Raw genomic sequence first — 27,776 nt, 5'->3', positions numbered from 1 at the left:
ATGGCTCGGCCACAGAGGATCCTCTTTCCCCCGGAGAAGCTTTGCATGGCCTGGCAGCAAAGACAGAGAGCTGGAGCAGGACTCCACAACCTGGGCAACACGTGCTACCTCAACTCCGTCCTGCAGTGCCTGACGTACACACCCCCTCTCGCCAACTACCTGCTGTCTCGTGAGCACAGCCGCTCGTGTCAGTATTTTTATGAACAGCTCCTTGCAAATCTGGTGGGCTCTTCCCAAGGATTCCCAGCATCTGGAATTTGGTTGAGGACAAAAGCAGCCCTCCTCTGTCAATCCCCCGAGTTGGTGTGCTTTGAACACTCAAGCCTAGAAGCCCCTTGTCCTATCTTGGTGTGTTCATCTTCAGAAAGGCACCTCTTTCTAGCCCCCGCTCTCGGTCCCTATGCCTGCAAGTTAAACTCTCTTTGCTTCTTGCACAGAAAACTTTTGTCAGTTCAGCATCCCTCTGAAGAAAGTTTTCTGTGCACTGAAATGTCCCAGGCTCGGTGGGCCATTGGCACCTCGGGAGAAGAGGAGTGGGGGCTGTCCTTGTAACTTCAAGATCTCCACTAGGTTTCCCACCGCTCTGGATATCTTGCTAACCTGAGAAGCTTCCCTCCCTCCCTTCCTCTTCAGGTCGCCAGCAAGGCTTCTGCATGATGTGCAGAATGGAAGCGCACGTTAACAAGGTCCTGCATTCCTCAGCCAGTGCCATCCAGCCTTGGACTGTAGTCAATGTCCTCCCACGTGAGTCATTCCAGGTGCTTTTACAGGTTTCCTTCCCTTCCTGTGGGGGACAACTACTAACTTCTTCTTTCTTAGGAATAGGAGAACATTTCCAGCATGGCAGGCAGGAAGACGCCCACGAGTTCTTACGCTGCACTGTCGATGCCATGCAGAGAGCTTGTCTGAGTGGAAGCAGCGAGTAAGCACGAGCAAATTCCCTTTTCAATGCTCCTGAGCCCTTTGGACTCCTTGGCGTACTCCCATCAAGGAAACCCTACAGACGGGGTTTTCAGACAAAGCAAAACTCTTGGAGGAGAAAATTCTCTGCCCTACTTCTGACCTCCCTGCCTTACCCTTTATTAACAGCTTGGATGTCTCTTCTCAAGCAACTACCATCGTCCACCAAATATTTGGGGGCATGCTGAGATCCAGAGGTACTTTTCCATGACTATTGCTCTCCTTGGAATTGTCTGTGTCCTTCTCTCTGCCTGTGATAAACAGCTCATTGTGTGACTGGCGTAGCAGGTATGGAGGCCGTAAACCGGCGCAGTCAGTCGACTTCCCCTATCGCTAAGCATTTTGATTTGCCTTGCAGTCACGTGCTTGAGCTGCAAAGCGGTTTCCGATTCCTACGAGGCCTTCCTGGATGTTCCTTTGGATATAAATGTAAGAGGGTTTGTAACTGGGATTCAAGACATCCCAAGGCCCCTGTAGCTTTCCAGAATAAACGCAGGTGGTGTAAAAACAAATACTGCAACCCCAAGAGAAGAGAGCTTGGTGGTGGGTGGGAAGTGGAATGGACTGTGTCCTTCCGGGGAGGCCATGGCAGTGGTCTCCCTCTAGGTGCTGGCTTTAAGCTGGACAAGCACGCATTATCCTCCCTGCACCCTTGAGGGACTCTCATCCTTCTTCCCTTTGCCCTCTCTCAACACCCGTCTGTCTCCCAGGCGGATGCGTTGTGTTGTTTTCATTACGATGACCCTGCACCCCATCGGTAGCTGAACTGAGTGGTGCCACAGAGAGGTCTCTCTTGATAGCCCTGGGCATTCCTGGGAAATGAGGGAAATGTTTAGCATAATACCCTCTTTCTGCCTCCTTCTGGACACTGCTTGTGGGTTCACAGTGGGTCTCCTCAGCCTCAGCTACCTGGGCCTTCTTGGCAGCTCTTAGCTAAGTGTTTGGGCAAGGGCGTTTCCCCGAGCTCAGTGCTCTCCTTTCTCCCTCCTCCAGGCAGCCTCATCTGTCACCACAGCTCTGGAGGACTTTGTCAAACCCGAGCAGCTGGATGGTGAAAACTGCTTTAACTGTAGCAAGTAAGATGATTACTAACGACATATTAATGCTAGATCCTTCATGAAGGTGCTGCATGTCATCGTGCATAAGTCATCTTTTCAAGGAGGTTTAATGCACAATAATGGATCGCAGCTGTTGTTTAATCTGGCACTTATGGTTCTGAATAGCCTTAAAACAGCATCAGGATGTGTGAGACAGGAAAGCTTGTCTTGCCTTCTGGCGGGGAAAAAGGCTGCCCTTCAGCATCTGGCTCTGTGCTTGGTTTCAAGGTGTGACAAGATGGTTGCCGCCTCCAAGAGGTTTACAATCCATCACGTGCCCAAGGTTCTCACCGTGTGTCTGAAAAGGTTTGAACATTTCACCGGCAGGAAGATCAGCAAGGTGCGTACGCAATTGGAGTGCAACTTTCTCTTCCTGGAGCGGGAGATTTCCCAAAGCAGTATGGGAAAGAACAGTTTCCTGCCACCCAAACCATTACATGCTGAAGGCTATTCCATGTACTATCTCAGGATCATTTCTGAGCCTTCTTGGTCTCTCCGTAGGTGGTGGAGTATCCTGAGTACTTGGATCTTCGGCCATACACATCTCGGACAGCAGGAGAACCGCTCCTCTACGCCTTGTATGCTGTCCTGGTACACAGCGGTGTTAGCTGTCATGCAGGACACTATTTCTGCTACACCAAGGTCAAGAGCAACTTCCTTCCTAGCAGGGGAAAAATGTGTGCTGGGGAAGGCAAACTTTCACAGCAGGGTTACTGGCAGCCAAGGTTCTGGGGGAGAAGGTCTCCTTCCCGGCTGCGTTGGATTTCTTTTGGCGTCCTCTTGGTTCTGTAGTTTTCTGCCTGGGTTATCCCTGAGAAACCAGGCAGTTCATCTCCAGCTATCGATGCCTTTCTTTGCAGGCCAGCGATGGACTGTGGTACAAGATGAACGATGCGTCTGTGGATGGTTCTGACATCAACACAGTTCTCAGGCAGCAAGCCTATCTACTGTTCTATGTCAGGTAATAACCAGTATTCAAATGTGTTCCGAATACGTTTCCTTCTCCTGGCTTTGCTCTTTTTCTTCTCATCCTCCTGAGTGTTTCTCTTTCGGTCCTAGGAGACAGTTCCTACCTGCATCATTCAGTGCTGTCAAGTCTGAACTACCCCACCTCCGTCCTTACCTTTCCTTGCCGGGCTTTCGGCTCCTGCCCTGCTGTAAACTGCTCCTTGTCTGCTCTCTGAAGCTGGCTAATGTAGAGAAGAGTACTTAAAGGGGGCCTCCAGGAAAGATGGGGAGGGACTCTTTGTCAGGGAGTGTAGTGATAGGACGAGGGGGAATGGTTTTAAACTGAACGAAGGAAGATGTAAATTAGGTATTAGGGAGAAATTTTTTACGGTGAGGGTGGTGAGACACTGGAAGAGGTTGCCCAGAGAAGCCGTGAATGCCCCCTCCCTGGAAGTGTTCAAGGCTAGGTTGAATGGAACATTGAGCAGCCTGATTGAGTGGAAGGTATCCCTGCCCATGGCAGGGGACTTGGAACTAGATGATCTTTAAGGTCCCTTCCAACCCCAACCGTTCTGTGATTCTACGATTCTATGAAATGGAGGCCGTAGGGGGTATAAAGACAAGGACTTGCTCTGACAGGTGTAGACCTGGTGGGAAGACCCAATCGAATTTCTCATTTGTAGTCTCGGTTACGTCTTCTCTCTGTCATAGAAACTGCTCCAAGAAAATGACTGAACTCCAGGGGAGGCTGCAAGAACAGACCTAAATGGAGATCGCTCTTTGTTTCTCCAGGTGCTCTGATTTGAAAACTGGAGAAAGGGCTTCTTCCTCACCAGCACCATCATATGCCCGTCCCTTCCTCAGTCAGCGGGGAGCTGACAGCAAACAGGCGTGCTCTGTGGGACCACAGGGTCTGCCTCATCGGACTAAGGTAACTGTGGGGAGGTGGGTCAGGGCAGCAGGTGGACAGTGGATTTCTTTCTGGGCTCTTGGCATTGCTCTCTTTTCCCTCCCACACTGCAGCTTTCTTCACAGCCCCAATGCTGCTCCCTCTCAAAGCATCCCACTTGTCTGCCTTTTGGCCCTTTGGGCTTTGCAGCCCTCCAGGAGAGCCTTTGGGAGGCCCTTAGCTGTCCCCTCCCACAGCTTCTGGGCTTTCCTCACTCTTCTGGTCCTTTCGGGAGGAAAGGGCAGGACCTTTTCACAGCTCTCTTTGCAGGACGTGGCGCTGGGCATGGAGGAGTCTGCAGAGGACAGCAGCTCCTCTGCAGCAGCCAGCAAGAGCCAGCTAACCTGGGCAGGTGCACGGGAGGCATCTGCAGGCTGGCCGGGCTTCATCTGGCCAGGCAGGCTCAGCATCGCCTCCTACGTTGGCTCCTGCTTGCATCGCTTCTTCTGTGGCTGTGTAAGGCTGGTGTCCAGAAGGAAAGCTGCGTGCCCGCTGTGCTCTCAACCATGTGAGTGTGTGCTGCACACCATGCGAGAAGACATCATCAAAGAAGAGCATGGATTCAGCCCTTGTTCCCACTGCCAGAAGAGTGGAGCCAAGGAGAGAGCCCGGAGCAGATCCCCGCAGTGGGGAAAAGATCTCCGCAGCTGGTGCATGGACACCACAGACTATGACCACTCAGCAGGGAGGAGGAGGAGGAGAACTGGTCCTCCAAGGCGTGATCACGCTCCCAGAGATGATGCAGCTGCAGGGCCCTCCAAAAGCAGCTCCCAGTTGGCTCCTGCATCCAGTGCTTCCCGGAAGCAAACCCTGCCAATGCAGAGAGAGCAGAGCACATCTCTGCGGCAGGGCTATGATCTCTGCAGCCGGTTTGTGGAGATCACGGACTACCCCTGCTCAGCAAGGGTGAGGAGGAGGGTGAGAACAAGTCCTCCACATCGTGACCGAGCCCCGAGGGATGACACAGCTCCAGCGCCCTGCAACTCCAGCTCCAAGTGGGCTCCCACACGCAGGGCTGCTCAGAAGCAAACCCTGCCAATGCAGAGAGAGCGGAGCAGATCCCCACAGCGGGGCTATGATCTCCGCAGCCGGTTTGTGGAGATCACAGACTACCCTTGCTCAGGAAGGGGGAGGAAGAGGGTGAGAACAAGTCCTCCACGACGTGACCAAGCCCCAAGGGATGACACAGCTCCAGGGCCCTCCAACACCAGCTCCAAGTGGGCTCCTGCACCCAGGGCTGCTCGGGAGCAAACCCTGCTGAGGCAGAGAGAGCGGAGCAGATCCCCACAGCAGGGCTAGGATGTCTGCAGCCAGTTTGTGGACACCACAGACCATGACCCCTCAGCAGAGAAGAGCAGGAGGAGGCGGGTTTCAGCGCCCCAGAGATGCATGCCAGACAAAGGCTCGGGGCGCTGCGGTGGTGACAGGGGCAGATTGTGACCATGACTGAAGAAGGAGCACAGCATCTTTCTGCTGCTGTGCCAGAGAGGAGCAGGAGAAAAAAAAGGAGGAAGAGAAAACGAGGAAGCACCAAAACTGCCCCCAGCAGGGACCAAGCTGCACAAAGGGCACCAGCAGCCCACCCTGTCCCCCCTCCCAGTGCTGCCTCTGGCCAGGAAGAGCTCAGAGAGACCTTCCAGAGACTCGGACAGCTCTGCCGGCTAGCCGGCCTGCCCACATGTCCCGCGAGGAAGAGCTTTAAGCCCTGGTCAGCTCTTGGGATCGCCTTGCAAAAACAACACTTGGTACCAACAGTCAGAAAAGCCAAAGCCAGAATTAAAACCACTCGTTGGCCTTGCATATGTAATTGATGGGGTGTTTTCTTCTCTGTAGGTTTTGGGGCAATTGGAGGAAATGCCCAGTGTGGGAGGTTTATGTCATGGGATTTTGAAAGCTGTGTGCTTGCACGTGCCCATCTTGCAATCTCTTCTTGTCAAATATGGAGTTCAAGTCATTCAAACAGAAATGGGCTGGATGAGATGACAGCGAGTGGGACTGAAACGGGCTGAACGGCCGGGCCCTGAGGGTGCTGCTCAGTGGCACCAAGCCTAGTGCGAGGCCAGTAAGCAGGGGTCAAGACTGGGTCCGATCTTGTTTAACATCATCCTTAATTAATGTTCTGGAGGATGGGGCAGAGTGCACGCTCAGCAAGTTGGTCGATGACACCAGACTGGCAGCAGTGGCGCTTAGGCCAGGGGGTCGTGCTGCCATCCCGAGGGACCTGGGCAGGCTGCAGAGATGGGCTAACAGGGCCCTCATGCCCAGACCAGAAAGGGGACGTGCAAAGGGTGCTGTGCGGGTGACGAGCAGCGGCACAGGCTGCCCAGGGAGACTGTGGAGTCTCCATCCCTGGAGATGTTCCACAGCCCTCTGGACATGGTCATGGAAAAGCGGCTGCAGGAGGCCCTGCTTGAGCAGGGGGGTTGGACCAGGTGACTTCGTCCTCCAGCTGACCTCCCGGCCAGCCTCAAGCAGCCGCTGATTCTGGGAAATGGATGCCTGGAAGAGGACCCAGCCACCAACGCTGTCACCCTCAGGCGGCCATCGACAGCTCCACCAGCAAGCTGCAGCCGTGGAGAGGAGCCAAGGGAGAAAACTGCTCCAGACACGCAAGAGCTTTAAATGGGCGGTTGCCTGCCGGTGACCTTTCATATGCCTTTCTTCCTAGGTTCATTCATTTCACTCCCACCAAACCCAAAGCCCCGGCTTACACATGGAAAGGGGCAAAACCCGCTGTGGGAGACAGCTGCTCTCCAGGTCCTCATTGCTGTCTGGAGCCCTCCGTGACCAGGAATGGGCAGTAGGTGCCTGCAGTGTATCCCATCTCTGGATGTGCCAGGGCAAACACCAAGCTCACAGCTGGCCCAAGTGAGTAACAGTTCTCCAGCCGTTCGTTCAGACAAGACAAACAGCCTTTCTTTTTTGCCCTGTGTCAGTGCAGTACAAAACAATCAGCTCCTCGGACTGAGGAGCCTCGGACTGAGGCAAAGGCGGCATTAAGTACCTCAGCCTTTTCCTCGTCCCTTGTCCCTGTTTCCCCCGCCTCCAATAAAGGGTGGAGATTCTCCCTAGCCCTCCTTCTGTTGCTAATGCATTTCCAGAAAGAGTTCCTATTGTGTTTGACAGCAGCAGCCAGATTCAGTTCCAGCTGGGCAGTCTCCTTCTCCCTCCCCTGCAGGAGCCCTGCCCTCCCGAGGTGAGATGTGGGGGCGGGGCGTTCCAGGGGGAGGGGCGAAACCGCGGGGGCGTGGCTGCGGTGGGGAGGCTGGGCTGTGAGGTCACAGACCCCCGCTGTGCGTCACCGTGATGTGCTCTGCTGTGTCGCGGGCACCACTCTGGCAGTGCCAGCAGCGGCAGCGGCAGCAGCAGCAGCAGCATGGTGCAGGCGTGGGGGGCTGTGGCCCCCATGCGCCTCCTTCTTCTCCTCCTCCTGGTGGCCCTGCAAGCCCAGGATGCACAGGCTGCTCCGTGGCGAGCGCGGGGATTAGGTAGGCAGGCGGGCAAGGGACGGCACCCAGCCCTGGGCAGCATGGAGCGGAGCCCACCGCACCTTGGGGTGACAGCAGGGCCAGGGCTGTAGTGAGGTAGGGCCGGGAGAGCAGTGGGGCTGGGCTGAGATGGGTGAGCTGTGGCCAGCTCCTCGGGCCAGCGGGAGGCAGATGCCCTGCAGGGAGGCACAGGGGCCGCATCCGCTGCAGGGGGCTTTTGCAGATGAACGGTGGTGCCTGGCCCTTCCATACAGCTCTGGCCCTGCCGCTCCCCAGCTGGGTCCCAGCTTTCAGCCTCGGGGACATCTGTCCTCAGGAGGTGTCCGCTCAGGAAGACGGGAGCATTCCTGCTCTAGCCCTGCAGTGCTCTCCTTGGGCAAACACAGGTCCCCGACACACAGCCCCAGCCCACAGCCCAGGGGAACAGACAGAGCAGCACTTGTGCAGCCTCTCACTGGCCAGCGGGCTCTTCTCCATGAGACGTGCGAATGATCATTTTTTTCCTCCAGTGCTTTCATGTGGGCTTCTTTTGTGCACAGCAGAGATCTCCCAGTAAGAAATCCCTGAGGGGCCGTATGTTTGTCCACCTGGTCCTTGAGGGGAGTTGCACGTGGCCTGGAAACGGTACTTTGATTGCTGCCAGGTGCCAGCCAACAGGTCACCCAGGCCCCTCTGCAGCTTTGGAAATCTCCCCCCACCCACGTCTGGGTGCCACGTCATTCCCTGACTCCCCTCCAGTCACTGCAGGTCACTGGGAAAGAAGTAGCTCACAACATCTAATGGAAATGTGCTTGATTACAGCTGTGCCTGTAGGCGACGGCCACCAGACGTCTCAGCCTGATCTTGTCCGGGAGCCTCAGGGCGATCCCACAGGTATGGCACTTGAATGCATGAGCATTTAGGGTTTCATATTCTGTTCGTATGAAATTTTACTTAATAATTTCTTGGCCGATGCTCAGACATGCAGAAGAGCAGAGAGGGAATGGGTCAGGCTGAGTGATGTCCCCTGGGACACTCTGCCTTGGGAAGCTGTCTTTGCCAGCCTCTGCCAGCCTGCGCTGCTTCCAGTGCCTGCTGCAAAGCCAGCGGGCTTGTTGGGGTTGAGTTTAGAGCTGGTGGGAGCTCCAGGGAGTCCTTTCTCCCGACAGTTCCGTGCACGGGTTGTTTTGGATCAGCATGCTCCAGGCACCCAGGAACTGTCTGCACGATGCTCCTGAGTGGAAGGGAGAGAGGAGTGCCATGGAGCAGTCCCGCGTTTGAACAGCATTCCCTGCCGTTCAGCTCTGAGGAAGTATACGGAACTACTTCACGGGAGCTGCTCTCTTCTGTTTGTTTCCAGACGTGGCAGGAGGCGATGGATATCCAGCTTCCCGGCTGGCTCCCAGGGCTGACACGCAGGGAGATCGCATGGGTACGTCATGGCTTTTTACTGCCTTTGCGAGCTGCCAGCTCCAAGCCCAAACGCATGCAGGTGTGAGAATATAGACCTGCATTGTGTGTGCCGTGACATTCCGTGATCCCCGTGTATGTTCTGCTGTTCAGTTATGATGGTGTATATCACAGTGTAGGATGGAAACGTGTCACGGGTGTTTGGTTGCAGATGTGGCTCCAGCTCCAGCTCCTCAGCTGGACCCTGTGCTGGAGCTCAGCTGGCATCCCAGGGGTGAGTAGTCAGTCTTGGCTGACTTCACAGACTAAGCACTCCTTTTCAGTATTTTAGTAGTGAGAAATTTAACTGGATCCTTTCTGTTAAGGTCCTCAAAGAGCAAAGTATAAAGCCAGACTAGGGCAATCTTCCCAGCAGTCATCGGAAGTCCTAAAGGAAATCCTGGGACAACTGGAGAAAGCGGCACATGGTGGGTGTATAGCACTCTTAACCAGAAGGCTTGGGAAGCTGAGGTTTTAGACACCCGTATGGACAAGCCATAGGCAGCCCAAGCAGAAAGGGCTCGATGAGAGCCTCGCTGCACTGACACTCGATTGCACACCTCGCAGGTGCTGGTGAGCTGCAGAGATGGTCCAGAGTCTCTGCTGCCAGTTGTGGTTCCGGCTGAGTCCCAGGCACAGCTGCTGCCCCAGTTATCCCATCGCTGGCCAGAGCTGTTCTGGGCAGACGCTGGTATCCAGCTGGCAGGAACTGGTGGTGCTCACACCTTGCTGCCAGTGGCCGGAGGGGAGAGAGCCCTTGGGCGGCAGAGAGGATGCACAGGCAGCTTGGGGTTGCTGAGAGCGGCAGACTTTGCCGGGGCTGCAGGCATGCCCTGGCCAGGGTCGGAGCAGCCCCGACTTCACCGCCTGGTCCAGCCCCGTTGTTCTCCTTGATGTTTGAGAACTCTGTGACGCCTCGGGGTCAGGGACAGGTGAAAGCTGGACACCCAGCTTGAGGCTGGACAGCTACCTTGAAGGCAGCTAAAATGAAAGGCTGTGCATTCAGTCTCGGGTGGTTTAGCTGTCTGTGTGTAGTTGTGCTTTAGATACCTTGTTTGTGGCTTTCCTCTTGTTTTGGGGGACTGCGGGCTCTTCACTGCCACTTGTGAAAGTGCCCAGAACATGGTTGCAAGAGCTTAGGGTTCATTCCACTATGTGGGGCTGTTACCCTTAGTGTGTGATGGAGTTGGCATGATGGGATGTGCTTCTCCAAAGGGCTCTTTCCCCACCTGAGTTGGCTGCAGCGTCCTCCTGTCCTCTCTGAGGGAAGTAATTTACCGTCATCTTGCAGTTTGCCCAAAATGAACTGAGTGGAATGTGAACAAGAAATGACCTGCAATCTCCCAGTCTCTCAGCAGGTCAGGTTTTGCTGTCTACTAGTAAACTGGAAAGTGTCCCGTGCTTAATTTTTTTTCCGTGAATGACACATTGTTTGGACCAGTGATGAGGTGCACCCCCAAACGCCCAGTCTTTGTTTCTAAGTGTTATTAATGTATTTTGCCTCCTGAAGATACCGTGTTCCTGAGGAGGAATGGTTACTTCTACTTAAACTGACCCACTTTCTTTCTAAAGAGATGGACCGTGAGACCGTTGAGAAGGAGGCGCTTGAGGAAGGAGGCAGTCCCTCAGTGCCAGTCTCTGATGGAAAAACGGGGGCAATTCAACCAACCGGCGTGGCAGGTAATTGCTGTCCCTCGGTCATCCAGTGTCATATCTCAAAATCCCTGGGTGTCTGCAGGCTCTTCCCCTGGTGCCGGCTACTGCACATGGTGTCAGCAGCCAAACTATTAGTGCAGAGCAAGTGTTCTGAAGGGAGCCAGGAGCGGCTCTCTGAGGATGGCTGTCATCTCGGGGGTGTGGAGGTTCTTGCCAGCAGTGTGCCAGAGAGACACCGGTAACCCTCTGTGGATGTGGTGAAGTGCTCGCCTCCCACTGCCCCCCCTTTCCCAGGAGTTTCAGAACTCTGCCATTTTGGGAACGAGGCCATCTGAACCTCGTTCAGTAGATGCAAGTGGTGCCCATGATGGAGGAAAGGCAAAGGGGGAGAGCGATGTTGAGGTGTCTCGTGAGAGGGCCTGACTCCGTCCCCTCGGGGTGTGGGTGCTGGGCTGGGGAGGGAGAGCTGGGGGTGGCACTCCCTGATGCAGGGATGGAGAAAGAGAGGCTCCAGAGTGCATTGGTTTGCAATGGCTTTGGGAGTTTCCTGTGTTTCTACTGAAATGTTGCAGCGCCAGGATGGTCACTCCTTCGGAGATGCTAACAAAGTGAGAGAGACCATTTCCTGGCAACGTCAGACCTCCTGTGAGATTGCCAGTCATGTGCAGGACACACTAACGTGCAGAATTGTTCCTCCAGGTGTGGATGGCAGGAGAAACTCAAATGCTGTGAATCCCAATGATTTCCAGAAATACTGCATAGAAGGCGCCGTGGCAGTCTTGGGCTCCTTGCTGTTTGGGATGGCATTGTGTGGTGTGATCTGTCTGTGGAGGAAGAGGAAACAGTGAGTTGTTGGGAGGTTTTTTGGCCAAACTTCTGTATGAGATGGCTGCTGTTGGTCATGAAGCATTTAGAGTATTCTGGAGTGCCGAGTTACTTATTGGCTAGACTCGACTGAGGTTTCTGCTGTAAGATGCTTTAAGTGGCCTCTCCATTCATGGGCATTCTTTTCTGAAACCCCTTCTTACTGTGGCAAGTGTTGGTTACAAGTGACCCTGCCTCGACAAGAGCCGACCCAGCGACAGACGTAGGCAGAGCAAGGTCAGAAAGTAAAAACAATAAGGGATGACGTTGCCATAAAAAGTGAGAACTGCAACAGTGACATCTCCCTACCAGTGAACCCCGCAGCAGAAATCCCTCTGTTAGGTGATGCTGTAAATCCCAGATGTTCACCGCAGCCAAGGTGTCCCAGCAACGCAGACCGTGGTGACAAACCTTCCCAGCTCTGTGCCTTGCTTTGGAGAAAGAGTCAGTCTGTCCCACCTGCAGCCCAACACTGCCAGCGTGCGCGTTCTCAGCACAGGCAGGGCTTTTGTCTGTGCAGGGTACGTATCCCTTTGGATAGGTATTGTGAAGAGAGGATGGAGAGCACCTCAGCGAAGAGTGAGCCGAGGCTGTCCCCTTGCCTGGTCAGGGATGGGCATGGAGGTGAGCGCTGGTCCCTGCCAGGCACGCTGAGAAAGTCGACCAGGAGGCTCTGCTGGCCCTGCAGTGCCGTGCCCGGCTTTGGTCCTCTCGGCCTGCCGGGGTCAGGTCTCCTTCCCGACACATGCAGAGCAGGCAGGTCAGGATGGTCAGGGCTGAGAGGAGACGAGCCATGGGCAGGCGAGCAGAGCCCCAGCCGAGGAGTTTGGGGCACCCTGTTTTCTGCACAAAGCTCTCCGTGCCCACAGCTGCCATGTGCAGCCAGGTGCCCAAACCCCACAGGGTGCCCAGCGCTGCCCCACACCCTGGCACCCACGTGGCACCGCAGCTGCAGCGGGGCCTCAGCAGCCTCCTCTCTTCACAGGCGCCTCTCTGCAGCTTCGTGAGCCCGGCCTGACACCAGCAGCCGCCCCACGCGCCCAGACAGCTGTCCCGCATGCCCCAGAACCCCTGAGAGCCGGACCTGATGCCAGCAGCCACCGCCTGTGCCTGGAAATCCAGCCCACCTGCCACGGAGCACCAAGGATCCGACCCCCGCCTGCCCAAACAGTGTGTGTCCTGAAAAAAGGGTGTTAATAAAAGACAGGTTTGGACCCTTTAAATCAGGCTTTGGACTCTAGAAATGAGGCTTTGGACCCTAGAAATGAGGCTTTGGCCCTTCATAATCAGAACTGGGGAATTAAAAATGATGCTCTGCGCCCTTTAAATGCGTCCTTGAACCTTGAAAGTGAGGCTTGGAAATATTGCAAATGGGGGTGTAGACCCTGAAAATGAGGGTTTGGACCTTAAAAAGGAGGCTTTCAGTCTTAGAATCAAAGCTTTGTACTCCAAAAATGAAGCTTTGGGCCCTAAAAATGAGGCTGTGAGCCCTAAAAGAGGGGTTTGGACTCTAAAAATGAGGGTTTGGACACTCAGCATGTGGCTTGGGCCCTCAAAACGACTGTCTGGATCCTAAAAATGCCACCTTGGAGCCTGAAATTGAGGCTTTTGAAAGTCAAAATGAAGCTTTGAAGTCTATAAAGGAGACTACGCAAACTACAATGGAGCCTTTGGACCAGTAACATGAAGCTTTGAAGTCTAAAATGATGCTCTGGGAGCAAAACTAAGACTTTAGAAAGTAAAAATGAGGCTTTGAACTCTCTAAATGTAGCTTTGGACCCTGAAAAGAGGCTTGCTGCCCTAAAAGTGAGGGTTTAAACTGTAAAAATGAAACTGTGGGCCCCCAAAAAAGGCTACGGGTAATAAAAGACAGGTTTGGAACAAAAACATGAGGATTTTGGCCCTCAAAGGGACTCTTTGGGCACTAAAAAGAATGGGCCAGATGCTACAAATGACACTCGGGACCCTGCAAACGAGGGGAACACGTTATGTTCCTCTCTGGCCCCAAGAGCTGAAGCTTTGATCCTGAATATAGGGCTTTGGGCACCCCAGTGAAGGCTTTGAGCTGTCAAAGAGGGCTTTGGAGCCTATAAATGAGAGTTTGGACCCTCCAAAGGAGGATTTGGGCCTTCAAAATGGGGCTTGGGAAATGAAATGGAGGTTTTGAACCCTGAAATCAGGTTTGGTGCCCTAAAATGATGCTTTGGTACCAAAACCTAAGGCTTTTCACCTTAAAACTGGGGTTTTGGAGGCTCAAAATGAGCCTTTGGACATGAAACAAATGAGGCTTTGTAGCGTAAATGAGGAGTTTGGACCCTCAAATGAGGCTTTGGGCCCACCAAATGAGTATTTGGGCTGTCAAAATGAGGCTTTGGTCTGTCGAAATTGCAGACTGGATCCTAAAAATGAGGCTATGGTTCCTGAAAGCGAGGCTTTGGTCCCTGAAAAGGAGGCTTTAGAAGCTAAAACTGAGGGTTTGGGCCCAAAAATGAGCCTTTGAACCCTATAAATAAGGCTTTGTGACGTGTGGAAACAGACTCCACAACCCGTAAGGTTGTAAAGTAGGTATGTTTATTCAGCGCTGGGCAGCACGGGGGATCATCCCACCAAAGTCGTGCGTGCACACGTGGTGGCTTGTCGTGGATTTATACAAGAAAGTGTTACATATACAAAAGGTTTCCCAATACGCCTATACATATGCATGACCTGTCCCCGCTTCATATTAAAATTAGCCCGCAGAGGTCATTTCCATAAACCCCTCCCAACTGCGCTTGTGCGATGCCTCCTGATGGTGGTCGCAGGGGGTCGTGGGGATGAAGGCTGATGACTCTTCTTCGTCACCGCTGGTAACCCCTTGTTCTTGCGCAGACTCAGTTGCTCCTTGACTCTTGTCCAAACTGCAGGGTCGGTTTCAGCTGGTTTTTAGGACAAGTTTCTGTTCTTATCAGGAACTGTCCTTCGCTGAGAGATTGCAAGACTCCTTATTTCAATAGTTTTTTGTATAATAGTTACAACTTTTATAGTTACACTTGTCCTGGTTTCAGCTGGGATAGAGTTAATTTTCTTCTTAGTAGCTGGTAGAGTGCTGCTGCCCCAGTTATCCCATCGCTGGCCAGAGCTGTTCTGGGCAGACGCTGGTATCCAGCTGGCAGGAACTGGTGGTGCTCACACCTTGCTGCCAGTGGCCGGAGGGGAGAGAGCCCTTGGGCGGCAGAGACATGCATTCATGGCTACTGGTATTGCTGGAAGCATTGTCATCCACTGGGATGTGGCTGCACAGACACACAGCATTTCTCTTAGTTAACAGAACAAAAACAAAAAAGAAAAAGAATAGTTCAGTAGAAAATAAATTACATTCCTCAGCTGCCCATCAAGTCCACGTTGCTTCCACTAAATCCCACTTGTACTTTTGACGGGAAAATCTTCAGTGAGATTAGTAGGAAAGGACAGAGAAAAAGGCAATGAAGGAGTTGGCTACAGAGACAGTCAGGAGACAGGAGCAGCAAGCTTTCAACTGCCTGAAGCTCCAAGCAGCACCTGGGTACTTGGGAGGGGTCTGAGGGAATGGAGAGTAATGGGAGGAGGAAAACCGGATGGACACTCAAAAAGGCATCTGTGCAGACAGTCTGCTGGAGAAGATGACTTGAGAAATGGTCAGCTGAATCAGGACATGTGGGAATACCTAGAAGATTAGTGAGATTCTGTATACTCCATACTGGACAGAGCAGTGGTCAAGCAAAATTGTTCTTAAAAAAAAAAAAAAAGGCACTCTGATTTCTAAATTGCCCTTTCTGAAGTGACTCTCTGCACCCACTTCCTCTCTGCTTCCATTACCTATGGAGCTTCCCCATGAGTTCCCTCTTCACCCAAGCTGGTCTTGTCAGCTATGTACTCACTGCTGCTCTTTGTGGGTGATTCTCTCGTTAAAGACCAGCTGTACTGAGTTGTGCTGCCCTTCACTGCTGCCCATGGGATCCCCACTAAAAGCCCCTTGAACAGGCCAAAGTCTTCCCCTCTCAGGTCTGACACCTGCATTTTGCTCCTCTCCCTCCTCAGGCTGCTCAAGAGCTGCGACTCCCCTTTTTCATGGTCACTACACTCAAGGATGACCCTGGTTTTCACATCCCTGACCACTCTTCATGGTTTGCAAGGACCTGATCCAGGTGAGCATCATCTCTGTTGGTCCAGCTGGTGGCTTTGCAAAGAAATTGCTCCAACACCCTCCAGAAACCTATTGGTCTGTTTTCACAGTGCTGTGTTCCCCCTCCAATGAATGTCAGGGTCATTAAAGTCCCCTCAAAGAGCCCCATGTCACTGACCTGGAGACCTCCTGGAGTTGCTTAAGTAAGAGCCTGTCCACCTCCTCCCCTTGATCACCAGTTCTTAATCTCCCACCACAATGTCGCCCTAACTGGCCTCTCCTCCGATCCTCACCCACAAGGGCTCACCCAACCTGTTGACTTTCCCAGCAAGGAGCTCCATACATCCAAGCAACTCCTTCACACAGAAAGTATTCCTCTTCTGATGCTCCCAGCCTGTGCCTCGTGAAGAACCTGTATCCATCCATTGCAGCACGCCAGCTGTGGGAGGTGTCCCACTGTGCCTCAGAAGTCACAGCTTGTGACTTCACAGACCTCGGGGCTCCAGCTCCTCCTGGCTGTTCCCAGTCAGAGGAGAGTGTTGCACATCTGGGCTGCAGCCCCTGAGTTGTGGCTCCAGGCCAAGCTCAGCCTTGTCATGGTGAACAGGGATACCAAGCACCCAAGAGCCCATGTACGCAAAAGCTTTGCTGCATGGCAGAGACATGCTGGAGTGGATGGCAGACGGCATTGTAAGAAAGACTTGAGGTGCCCCAAAAGAGAGCAATGCCTGCTGTCCCCAAGGTCCAAGAGAAACAGGGCTGGGTTGGGCAGCCCTGGCAGGAGAAGGCATGTCTGTCTGTGGTGTCTCTGCAGCCCTGGAGGACCTTTGGTGGAGAGAGGCACTGATCTCCTGGAAGGACAAGGTGCTGCTGAAAGCATCCTTGGGTGTGGACATCCTGTGATCTACGCCCACTCCAAATTCACTGGGCTCTTTGAAGACTGTATTGTCAAGAGGGTGAGTAAAGGATGGGGCAGAGGAGAACTAGAAGAAGCTGAGAACAGAGGCCCACAAGTGGAGTGCCCAGTGCAATGTGCTTCTTATCATGCGGTGCCTTGCATCTGCTGGATAGAGATGGGACAGGGCTGGCCTCACTGCAGGGGTGGCAATCAGTCACTTGCACACAAGCACCGAAGGAATCTGAGATGGTGCCTGGGGTGTCTGTCACGCACCCGCTCGGAGAGGACATGGCTTTCCTGCAGGTCCTGTGCTGTCCCTGCCAGCCACAGGCAGTTTTGGTGGAGAGCCTTGGTGTCTCACAGAGCCCTACAGGCCTGTGTTTGGCCATTCAACGAGCAGCTGCCCTGAATTAGGTTAGGCTCCGTGGGGCTGTGTGAGACAACTCTTGTTACAGGCAATGGACAGCTAGTCAATCCAGCTAAAGGAGGGGAGAAAGAGAAAGACTTCCCTCTCCCTCTGGCACGGAACTCCATTTGGTCAGCTGGACACCTCTCTAGGTGGCCCTGAACAGCGTGAGTAGGGACGGGGGGTGATGTCCTAAATGTGGGCATCTGCCGTCATTTCAGCTGGCATCCTCACCAGGCTGCAGGATGATGCCCCGAGATGTTTCCCAATCTCTCAGTACTGCTCCATTATCGTGGACTACATCTGGCACCTCAGATGTCACCAGGTGTTTGTGTGTGAACTCCTGGTCTCCATCTCCATCAGTGACCATGGGACCACAGAAAAGGAGTGCAGTGCCGATTTTTAGCAGACACCATGACTGAAGCAAGAGGAATCTCACCTCCTGTGGGTTTGTGGCAGGCAAAGGAGGGAGCTGAGGTCCCTTCCAGCCCCAGGACTACAACTCCAGGAGGAGATGCCTCCATTGCCTCAGCTGATTGCCTTCTCTCAGCATGGGTAAAGGAGATGCCTCCCTGCCAGTGCCCAGGTGTCCTGTCTGATGACGGGCCAAGGAAGGGGGATTCTCAGACCTAACTGTGTCTCGGAGAGGAGAAAGGGCACTGCTGCAAAGAAACGTCTCTGTGGAGGTGAGACAGGCAGCATCGGTGATTCTTTCAGTCCCTTTCCAAAGAGGTTCCTGGAGAGCCCCAGGGACACCTGGAGGGAGCGCCAAGTGGGGTGGGGGGCAGAGCAAGTGACGTCTTGGGCAGGTCCTCTCCTCCGGGGCTGAGACGGGCTCCTGGGATGGAGGGAGCTCATGGGAAGCAGGCAGCAGTGCAGAGAGACAGCTCTGCCAAGGAGCAGCTCCTCTGCCAAGCGTAGCAGGGCTCTGGGCAAAGGAGTAGGGCAGAGAGAGATTAAAGGCAGCGTGGAGTGGGAGGAGAGAGGAGAGCTGCAAGGGAAGAAATCTTTCCAGCCCTTGTCACGTTAAGTCTCTTGGTACAGGGCAATGCAGCTGCCGTTCCTGGAAGGGTCTCCTAAAGCGTTCATAGCCTAAAGCCTTTGGGATCTGTCAGGAGGCCTCCCAGCCCAGGGGCTCATGGTAGACAAGGGGGAAGGGGTGAAGGCAGGGTGTACATCCAGAGCTGCCCAGGGCATTTCAGAAGGGACTTTTCCAGAGGAAGAGCAAGGCAGGGAATCCCTTGAAGGTAAAGAGCTTTCCTGAGGCTATGCTTTCTGTTTCCTGCTGTTTCAGGAAAAAGGGAAAAGGTTCTGCTACCTTTGGAGAGGCAGACTGAGAGTCCTGATCTGCTACACTGAGAGATCAGTAGGTCTGGTGGGAGGCAATTCAACTGCTTCTATCCCCTCCTCTACCTCCAGAGAGCACCAGCATCACCTTTGTTGTCCTTATCAGGGTTTGTCTGACCTGCTCCTCACTGCCTGCAAATGGGGAGTACCTCTAGAGAGTGCCTGGAACTGGGAGGCTTCTTCAGATGAGAGCTGAGCAGACGGGAGTTGGTGATGAGGTCTGCGATCCCTGACAGGGAAAACTTGGAGGGAGAAAACAGTTCCCACCAGGGATAGCTCCAGGCTGCAAACACATGGGCAGAGTGTTGTAGGAAACTCCAACCAGCAATGTCATGGGAAGGAGACTTTGGAAAGCTCCCTGTCATCCCCTCCAATGCAGACACCTTCCTCTGAGCAAGACCCCTGCTCTTGTCTCCCACCCAGCACAGCCTCTGCCCTCAAGGCTGTGTGGTCCAGGGCAGGAGGTGCCTCCTCTGCAGCCAGAGCTCTGGCACAGCAGAGGGGCATCTCCCCTGAACACGGGGCCGCTTCCCTGTGCAGGGCAAAGGGGCTGAGAGCGACTGCCCTGGGCTTTTGCTAATCGGGAGGTGCTGTGCTCTGCTGGGTGAGGAGAAGGCTTTCCTGAGTGCCCGGCTGCCTCTCCTCTCCTTGCTTCCCTTAGGAGGAGAGTCACAGGGTTTTCCTTTGTTTCTCCACCTGCTTGTGCTGCTCTTCTTCCTGCTCTTGGGCTCCCTGGCAGTAACAGTGGTGGTGTGGGGCAAGGGGTGGGGGTGCTGAGTGCCTGCTCTGGCCCTGACCTGGAGGGCGCTGCCCTGGAGGTGTTTCCATGGGACCAAGGTGCCCAAGCCCTCTCTTCATTTTCCAGGCTTGAGACACTGCTTCCCTTAGCAGACATCACCTTCAGACACCTGATCATGCTGGACAGGGAGTCCTGCGGGGCTGTGAGCATCACTCCAGAAGGGCACAGCTCTCCTGTAGGACCTTGGAGATGTCTGATCTGCCCATGCCAATCAGCATCCTTGTCCTGTGCTCTCCATCATACTCTGCAGAGCTGTGCTGGAAAGGAGAGGTGTTTTGAAATCTGCACCTGGAACAGGACCCCTCTGCTCCCAGGACAGACCAGTGTCTTTTTCAGAGCAACCTCTGTGTGCAGTCCTCCTCCTGCTGGGAGCGGTGCAAGCACAGAGCAGCTGGGCACCAGGCTGATGGACAGAGCAGCCCTCCTGGATGGGAGCACTGACACAGCTTTACACTGACAGCAACGGGGCAACGGGGGAATTTTATGCTTTCCAGAATATTGCCCAAGTGGGATGGGGGTGTCTGAATACTAAACCTCAGTGTAATGAGACGCATTTGCTGCACCTCAGCCCCCACATTCCTCTGTGGAAGAAAGTGTCCTTCGGAGCTTTCACCCTCCGCTATAGAGCAGCACAGGGAACTCCTCCCCAGGAACCCTCCCTCCAAACACACTGGGCTGTTGCTGCCTCCATGGGTCATTGCTGTAAAGCAGGGCTGACCCTCAAGGAGCCCCTGGGGAGAGGGCACAGCTCTGCACAGCCCACTCAGCCAACACAAACCAGAGCTGAAGCCTCGGAGCTGCATAACGGTCCCCCAGGAATGAAAAGCTCCCTTAGGTATTTCGCAATGAATGAATGAAATTTTGCTCAGAGAAGCTTCTCTGAATTTTTCTGGTTTATCTCCTTTGGCAGTTTCCCTGCCCAGAAGCAGCAGATGTCCAATGGCAGCTCCATGAACGAGTTCCTTCTCCTGGCATTCGCAGACATATGGGAGCTGCAGCTCTTGCACTTCTGGCTCTTCCTGGGCATCTACCTGGCTGCCCTCCTGGGCAACGGCCTCATCATCACTGCTGTAACCTGCGACCACCACCTCCACACCCCCATGTACTTCTTCCTCCTCAACCTCTCCCTCATCGACCTGGGCTGCATCTCCATCACTGTCCCCAAAACCATGGCCAATTCCCTCTGGGACACCAGGGACATCTCCTATGCAGGATGTGCTGCCCAGGTCTTCTTTGTATTCCTCTTGTTTGGTGCAGAGTATTGCCTTCTCACCATCATGACCTATGACCGCTACGTGGCCATCTGCAAACCCCTGCACTACGGGACCCTCCTGAGCAGCAGAGCTTGTGTCCACATGGCAGCAGCTGCCTGGGGCAGTGGGTTTCTCTATGCTCTCTTGCACACTGCCAATACATTTTCACTCCCCCTCTGCAAGGGCAATGCTGTGGACCAGTTCTTCTGTGAAATCCCTCAGATCGTCAAGCTCTCCTGCTCAGATGCCTACCTCAGGCAGGTTGGGCTTATTGTGGTTAGTCTCTTAGTAATATTCAGCTGTTGTGTTTTCATTGTGCTTTCCTATGTGCAGATCTTCAGGGCCGTGCTGAGGATCCACTCACAGCAGGGACGCCAAAAAGCCTTTTCCACGTGCCTCACTCACCTGGCCGTGGTCTCCCTCTTTCTCAGCACTGCCATGTTTGCCTACTTGAAGCCCCCCTCATTTTCCTTCCCACGCCTGAACCTGGTCATGGCAGTTCTGTACTCGGTGGTGCCTCCAGCAGTGAACCCCCTCATCTACAACATGAGGAATGAGGAGCTCAAGGATGCAGTCTGGAAACTGATCACTAGATCTTCTTCTGAAGCAATAAACTACCAATCACCTTATACATAGCAGTTATAATGCAACTTATTCCAGGCCCAGCCTGTCTTCTCTATTTTTTGGTGGTGGTGGTGGTTTTTCGCTTTTGATAATGTTGTCATCCCCTTTCTAATTCACTGTCTGCTTTTCTTTTCTGACCAAGTGGCTGTGTAAATGAGGAGCTGTTCTCTCTGCGTGTTTAAACAAAATAAAGGCCCCTTCATCGACTATTTTCTTCCTGAGTTTTTTCCTCCAAGGCCTTTTTGGAGCTGCAGGGAGAGTTCCTGTATGCATGGGTGGAGGGGAAAAGAGTCCTGGCATGGCAGCACTGCCGGGGAACACCAGCGCTTGGTCTTTCAGAGCTGGTCTCTTGCCACTTCCACACTCTCCTTCTGGTCCCTTGCGTGGGTGTAAGGCTGGAGTACTCTGGCAGCTTGGTGACAGTCGTGCTGCATGGTCATCCTGTGACCACAGGCAGGGACAGGCAATGGGCACTTCTGTGACGGAGCTGGCCTCCATAACAGCATTTCCATAAAGAACAGTGATCTTCTCAGGGGAGTGCCTGAAGGCTTAGGTCTTCTTCCAAAGCTGCTGTCAAGAACAAGCTCACGATAGTGCCCTAGTGACAAAGACATCAGTGAACATCTAAGGTGTGTGAGTGTGCAGGGTTGGGGCACACAGCAGTGTCCCTTGCACAGCCAGGCCTCCTGTGAGAGACTGGAAGGACAAGCAGAGCAGGGTCTGGTCTGTGCCCATGTTTGCCTGACACCCTGGGCAAGGTGCCCCAGGGCAATGGCCACAGACCAGCCCCTTGCAACCACCATTCCCAGCACTGGCCTCTCCAGCTCGGAGAGGTTTTTTGTCCCTCCATGGAAGGACATCGAATGACTAAGTCAGACGTCCATGTTCGCATTGTACAGAGGAGATGTAAGCATGCACATCACGTACGTGAGCTGAGATGGTCCTGAGTGAGCACAAGCGCCATCAGCTAATCCTTGGGGTGTCATGAAGGCCTGTGGGACAGACAGTGCCTCCAGGTCACTTCACTTTGAGAGTAACCTCCCCTGGGAAAGCCCTTGAATGCAGCACTGGGATGTGCTTCCTTGAGCTGAGGTCCCTGTGTCCATTCCTCATGCCGAGGGGCATCTCAGACAGGTGCAGAACAGGGCGATACACCGCAGGGCTGAGGTGCCTCCCAGCCTCTGGCAGTGGCAACAGGAGACCAGAGAGCCATTATGCCTGCTGCAGAGCCCTGCCTCTGCATGTGCAAGGGAAGGACTCGTGCCTCTGAACACCCTTGTGTGTATGAGGAGTGCATGAGGCCAGCTCAGATATGGGCACCTCACAGGGCCCTGCCCTTTCTGTCTGTGACTCCAGCAACAAACCCCACTGGCCCAGGGAGATTCATCTCACCCGCCTCGGACAGGCTCATTGCAAATGCTCCTGTCTGGTCTCGTCACCCTTTCTGGATTGTGCCCTCAGAGGTGTCAGAGCCATCAGAGAGGTTCTGGGGTCCTTGGAAAAGGCAGTCACCAAACCTTACTTCCAGAAGTGCAAGAAGGAGGACTGGGAGAATTACAGGCTGGTCAATGTTACATCTTTCCCTGGGAAGGGGATGGGCCAAATACTGCTGCATCCATTTCCAGGTACTTGTAGGACAAGAAAGGGATTGCCTAACCTGTGTGGGTAGGGGAAAGAAGGGGATGTTTTGTATGTGGGCCTTAGCAAGGGTTTTGACATGGTTTCCCATAGTCTCTTTATAGCCAGACTGGTTTCCAGTCCAGGTATCTGGACTGAAGAACTGGGTGAAGTAGTGGGTGGGAAGGTGGCTGGTGGATCAAGCCCAAATGTCAGCAGTGGTAGAGTCCTCCTGGTGGCCACTTCCTAGTGGCATCCCTCAGTGCAAGCACTGGGGCCAACACTGTTGACTGTCTTCATTAACTGCCTGGATAATGTGCCAGAGTGCCTTTTCATCTCCTTTGTGGATGATGCCAAACTGGGCAGACCCGTTCCGCAACCTCGTCTTGTTCACCCTGCCTTGAGCAGGATAGGCGCACAAGGTGATGTTCAGGGGTCACTTCCAACCTGAGTTATTCTAGGATTCAATGACTCTTTTCCTGGAGAGCTTTTTGAAGACAGAAGAGACAGAGGAAGAAAGAAAATAAGTGAGGCAGAAGCAGAGATATTAAATGCACCAGTACAAATGCAGCAGTTCCTCTGAAAAACATTTCTCCACTCAAATTGTTTGTTAGAAACCTATTAGATAAATTTGATGAAACAAGCTTATTTCTGTCTGCTCACATACTGGGCCACAAAGAGAGTGATGGCTGGGTACAGTATCATCTGATCACTTGTGTCCCAGGACCTCATAATCCAGTAGGAAGCCAATGACTGTGAAGGGGGCTGTGAGGTCACTTCTGCCTCTGGAGGTGAGAGGCCAACAGCAGGAATGTGTCTGGGAAAGGCACTGTGAGGTCACTTCTTCCTGAAACAGCCGATAGGTCAGCCCTTGACTCATGGCTGGGATATGTGCTTCTAAACTCACCTCTGCCAGTGTCTCTGGCAGGCCAGCAGAAGGCACCTCGTTGGCACATTGGCTGGGAGACCCCCTCTGCCGAAGGACCTAGGCTCAGTGCAGGAACGGGGCTAGTATTTTGGCTGTCCTGTCTCTTCTGCCTGAGTACAGGATGGGACAGCAGCAGGTACGCAGCTCAGTCATGTCTATCTGAGAAGCAGAAAGGCTCGCAGCCTTGGAAGACCATGGAGAGGCTACTTCTGTCTGGTCAGGTGAAGGGCTGCAAGAAGGCTGATGGGTTGGGGTGCCTGCTTGAAAGGTTGTTTCCCATGTGGTTGTAGGAAAGAGCAGGAGAGAGAAACACTGCAACACAGTGCAGCTTGGTAGATGGAGACTGGACATGATAGGAAGAAACATCACTCAGAGGGTAGTGCTGTGGTACATGAAGCCATCCAGAAGGAGTATGAGATCAGTCCATCTCCTTGTGTTTGAAGGAACAGAGTGTGAGGGTGGACAGCCGTCAGTGAATGTATGGAAATGGCAGGGGGAGAGCAAGGTGAGGAAGCGAGATGGGTGTCTGCAGCCTGCAGGGCAAAAGAAGCAGCTGTGGGACAGCGTAGGACAAGCTGTGGTGGAGATGGCAAAGAGCACTGGCAAGGCTGGAAGTCGCCAAGAGAACCCAAGGCTTTGTCCCCCTGGCTATAGCAATCATCTCTGTTACCAAGGCCTATGAGGAGACATGTTGTCCTAAGGCACTGGGGGGGCCTCATTGCCTCCTTGCACACCCCCAGTAAGGCTGGGAGCTGCCATAGCCTTGTCCTGCACTCAGCATCACCCCCCCACATCCCACTGCCCCAGGAAGAGCCCTGAGCAATGCATGAGGGACAGGACCTGCCTTCCCCGGGGCTGGGGGTCAGAGCTTGGCCTTTCTGCTTCATAAAACAAAGCCAGGGTTTGCTCAGCATCTGAGCTGCCTGCACATTCCCTTTGCCTCCGTGCAATCATGGCCTCCAATTCTCTGCTCTAACGAGTCCCTGGGGAGGCTTTGCCAGTAATGGCCCTCAGTGGGGCTTATGAATACTTCAAGGTACTTTGGGTTTTGCTTTTGATGCTGAGTCTTGGAGAGGTTTGTGCAATCTCCTCTCAGTGCCTGAGGTTCAAGGACTTGACACCAAATACACCACAGGGCTTTTTAAAATAAAGCAAGCCCTAACAAGCTATATCTCTTCCTGTAATTTTCTTCTAGTCTTGTACAGTGTATTAGAGAGGTTTTCCTAGTGTAGTTATGGAGAAAGACTTCAAAGAACTTCCAATAAAAATGAATTTTTATTTTAAAGGGTGTATTTTATTACTTTTCAGTGTAGAGAAGAGGCAATAACAGCATTCTCTGATTGGTATTGCTGCAGGGTCTCTCCTCAGGAGGTCTGGACTGGCAGGAGAAGCTGTCCCTTTGAGGTCTGACACAGCATGGACAACTTGCTCCTCACCTCCCCAGCCCCCTCATGTCTCTCATCAGCCACCTGGGACTTGTATCCTTACATCAGACTTCTCCTCTGCAGTCTGCAGCTGGATGTTACAGCTCCTTTGCAGCAGCCCCCGCCTGCTCTCCTTAGAGACCTGGCTGCACAAAGGCAAAGAGGGACTTTTCTGATTTTTGAACAAACAAAATAAAAATGATAAGATTCACCATTACAGTATAACACACTCCTCAACTGTATGCCAAGTACAAGCTGCCACCAATGAGGTTCACCTTCCACAAGGGATAACCGTGCAAGAAATATTTTACACAGAAAGAAAATGATAAAATAAACACAATTAAAGTGTTGGCTAAAGACAGAATTAGACAGACTACTGAAAGATAGGCAAGCTTTTAACTCCCTGATGCTCAAAGCAGCTACTGGATTGTTGAGAGGTATCTGACTGTTCCAAGAGTAACGGGAAGGGAAATCTAGAGAGCAATTGCAAGTGGTTATGTGCAGATAGGCTGCTGGAAAGGTGACTTCAGACATGGTCAGTTCAGTTAGGACAAGTGGAAATAGGTGAAAGATGAGGGAAATGAAATGCACGGCCTAAGAGAGAGAGTACTGACAATGCAAATATAGTGGAAGGTCAACAGTTCTCCTCTTGCGATTAATGTACATCCTGAAAACCCCTCAGTTTGATCTCATGGGAAAAAAATGACTTTTTATTAAAAGTATTCAATTGTTTCAGCTGATGAGGTCGTGCTCATACTTTTAAACACATATAAAAATTTCTCAGGTTGTCAGGCAGCGCTGCGCTGCCTGACCATAAGTATCGAGTGCTGCCTCTGGAGGACCCAGTGTCTCTGAAGTGCCCAGAGCCTGGGCCTGGCAGTGTCACAGAGGAGACATTCGGAAGCTGCAGCTGGAGCCTGTGTCCCTGTAACGGCATCCCACCGCAATTTTAGGACCACTTTCCTTTGCAAACAAAGGCAGTACACAAAATCCCCCAGAGATCAGTACATTAAAACAAGACAAAACAAAGCAAGGAGGAGAACAACATCAACAATGTCTGAAGCTTAAAGTTGCAGTAGGGCATCTACTTCACTCTACATCTTTCATTCTGTTTCTTTGTTGCTTCATTTTTTGGAAATGGTCTCAACATTTCCATCATACTGAGGCCTACAGCATTAAGAAAGATATATTTTTTGTGGCTTGCACAGAGCCCAGGGCCCCAAAACACTCCCTGCCCTGGACTGTCCATGCCACCTCTAACTCTTGGCACAGAGTGAGTCACGCTTGGAGGTGTTGACCGCTCGTGCCTGATGGAGGAAAGCAGGGTACAAAGCTTCAGTGAAACTTATGGATGGCCAAATTTGCACAATTCTCATTGAATCTGTGTTATCTGTCTTTCTACGTGAGTCTATGGAAAAATGTATATTTCTGTATAGGTGTGTTCAGTTACTCAGCAAAATACATTTCCTACCAGCACTCTCAAGGGAGAATCTTTGTTCTGAGGAATTATGCTATTGGTACTGGCTTTGTCTCTCCGTCCCCTGCCCCACTGCGCACTGGGACCAGCGTTCCCTCAGCTGCCTTCCTTGTGCTGACAACACATTTAGAGAAGCCCTTCTGGCTGCCCTCCCCATGCATGGCCATTTCCAGCCACCGCTGAGCTTTGACTTTGCTGGCTCCATCCCTGCACCCACAGGCCAGGGGTCTCTGCCCCCTGGGCAGACCATTCCCCCTCCAGCCTCCCTGCACTTCCTTCGTGAGTATGACCTCCTAAGTCAGGAGGGTCCCTGTTCATCCGCGCTGACCTCTTGCCAGGCCCTGCTCGACTCCCTGCATCAGACTGGCTTCTTCCTGGGCTTTGAGGATGTTGTCCTTGAAGATCCAGGAGGGACTCACAGCCCCTTTTTGTCCTCCAGGACAGTCCAAGCAGATCCTCAGCTAACTGAAATCGGCTCTCCTGCAGTCCTGCACTGTCATTCTGCTCCTTGTCCTACTTCTCCACCATCCCATGGTCATTGCAGCCATGGCTGCCCTCATCCTTCCCAGCCCCGGCCAGATCCACCTTGTCTGTCAGTAAGAGACCAGCCCTAGGAAGCTCATCGAGTATCTGTGTCAAAATGTTGTCTTCCACACCCTCCCGGAATCTCCTGGGTTGCTTCTGCCCAGCCCTGTTGCCCTCCCAGCAGATTGTGGAGTGGCTGAACCTGCCACGTAATTGAGGACCTGTGACCACGAGGCTTCCTCCAAGGCCAGGCTCTGTGCACGCCAGCCTCCCCTTTGCAGAGAGCTCACCTCCACCTGCTCACCCGCCTACCTGCCTTCCTGAGGAGCCCTTGCCATCCACAGCTGCCCTCCCACCACTCCAGCTGTCCCAGCAGGGCTCTGCAGTCCCCGTGGGGGAACACGCTGCTGCCTGCCCAGCAGAAATGCCAGCGCTGGGGAGGGGAGAGGAGAGACAGGTAAAGGGGAAGGGTTCTGGGAGGCTGGCTGGGAGGTTACTCCGATTGCCAGAAGAGGATGCTGCAAGGAGAGGCATCGTAGCTGGGAGGTGGCTTTTGAAGTCACTTCTTTGGGAACAACCCAATGGGCCAGGTGCTCGGGCAGGCCCAGGGATGTCGCCTGGGTTGTCGGAAAACCCCTGTGGCAGTGCTGAGAGCCTGGGAGAGGGGAGATGCAGAGGAAGGTGAAGATGACATGGCTGAGGGGTGGATTGTGATGGCATTTCTCTTGCAGTAACCGGACTGACTTGCGGCAGGCAGGCAGATACTGTGACATCATCAAGCGCATCACAAACCCCAACATGACACAGATGGCAGCTCAGGCAGTGAAAAGGGGTAGAGGCAGGCAAAACCAACATGGTTAGGCTGTTGCTTGTGAGGTCACCTCATGACAGCAATGTGATTGGCCAGGAGCAGGCAGGTGTCATGAGGTCATCAAGGACACCAGATG

The 27,776-nt window shown here is 53.3% G+C and overlaps 1 protein-coding gene across 1 annotated transcript; it reads left to right on the top strand.

The window, feature by feature from the left end:
- LOC309601322 (ubiquitin carboxyl-terminal hydrolase 42-like) lies at nucleotides 1-27,690 on the top strand (the record flags this gene model as incomplete). Its single annotated transcript, XM_082334262.1, has 6 exons — nucleotides 1-174; nucleotides 855-911; nucleotides 1,981-2,036; nucleotides 2,286-2,322; nucleotides 2,574-2,734; nucleotides 27,561-27,690. The coding sequence occupies 6 exons, from the start codon at nucleotides 1-3 to the stop codon at nucleotides 27,688-27,690; spliced, it is 615 nt and encodes a 204-aa protein (XP_082190388.1).
- Between the last annotated feature and the right edge of the window lie 86 nt (nucleotides 27,691-27,776).

The sequence above is a fragment of the Platalea leucorodia genome (genome assembly GCF_965183815.1).
Source record: "Platalea leucorodia genome assembly, chromosome: 31".
Classification (NCBI taxonomy): domain Eukaryota; kingdom Metazoa; phylum Chordata; class Aves; order Pelecaniformes; family Threskiornithidae; genus Platalea; species Platalea leucorodia.
This window is presented reverse-complemented; position numbering and strand designations above follow the sequence as displayed.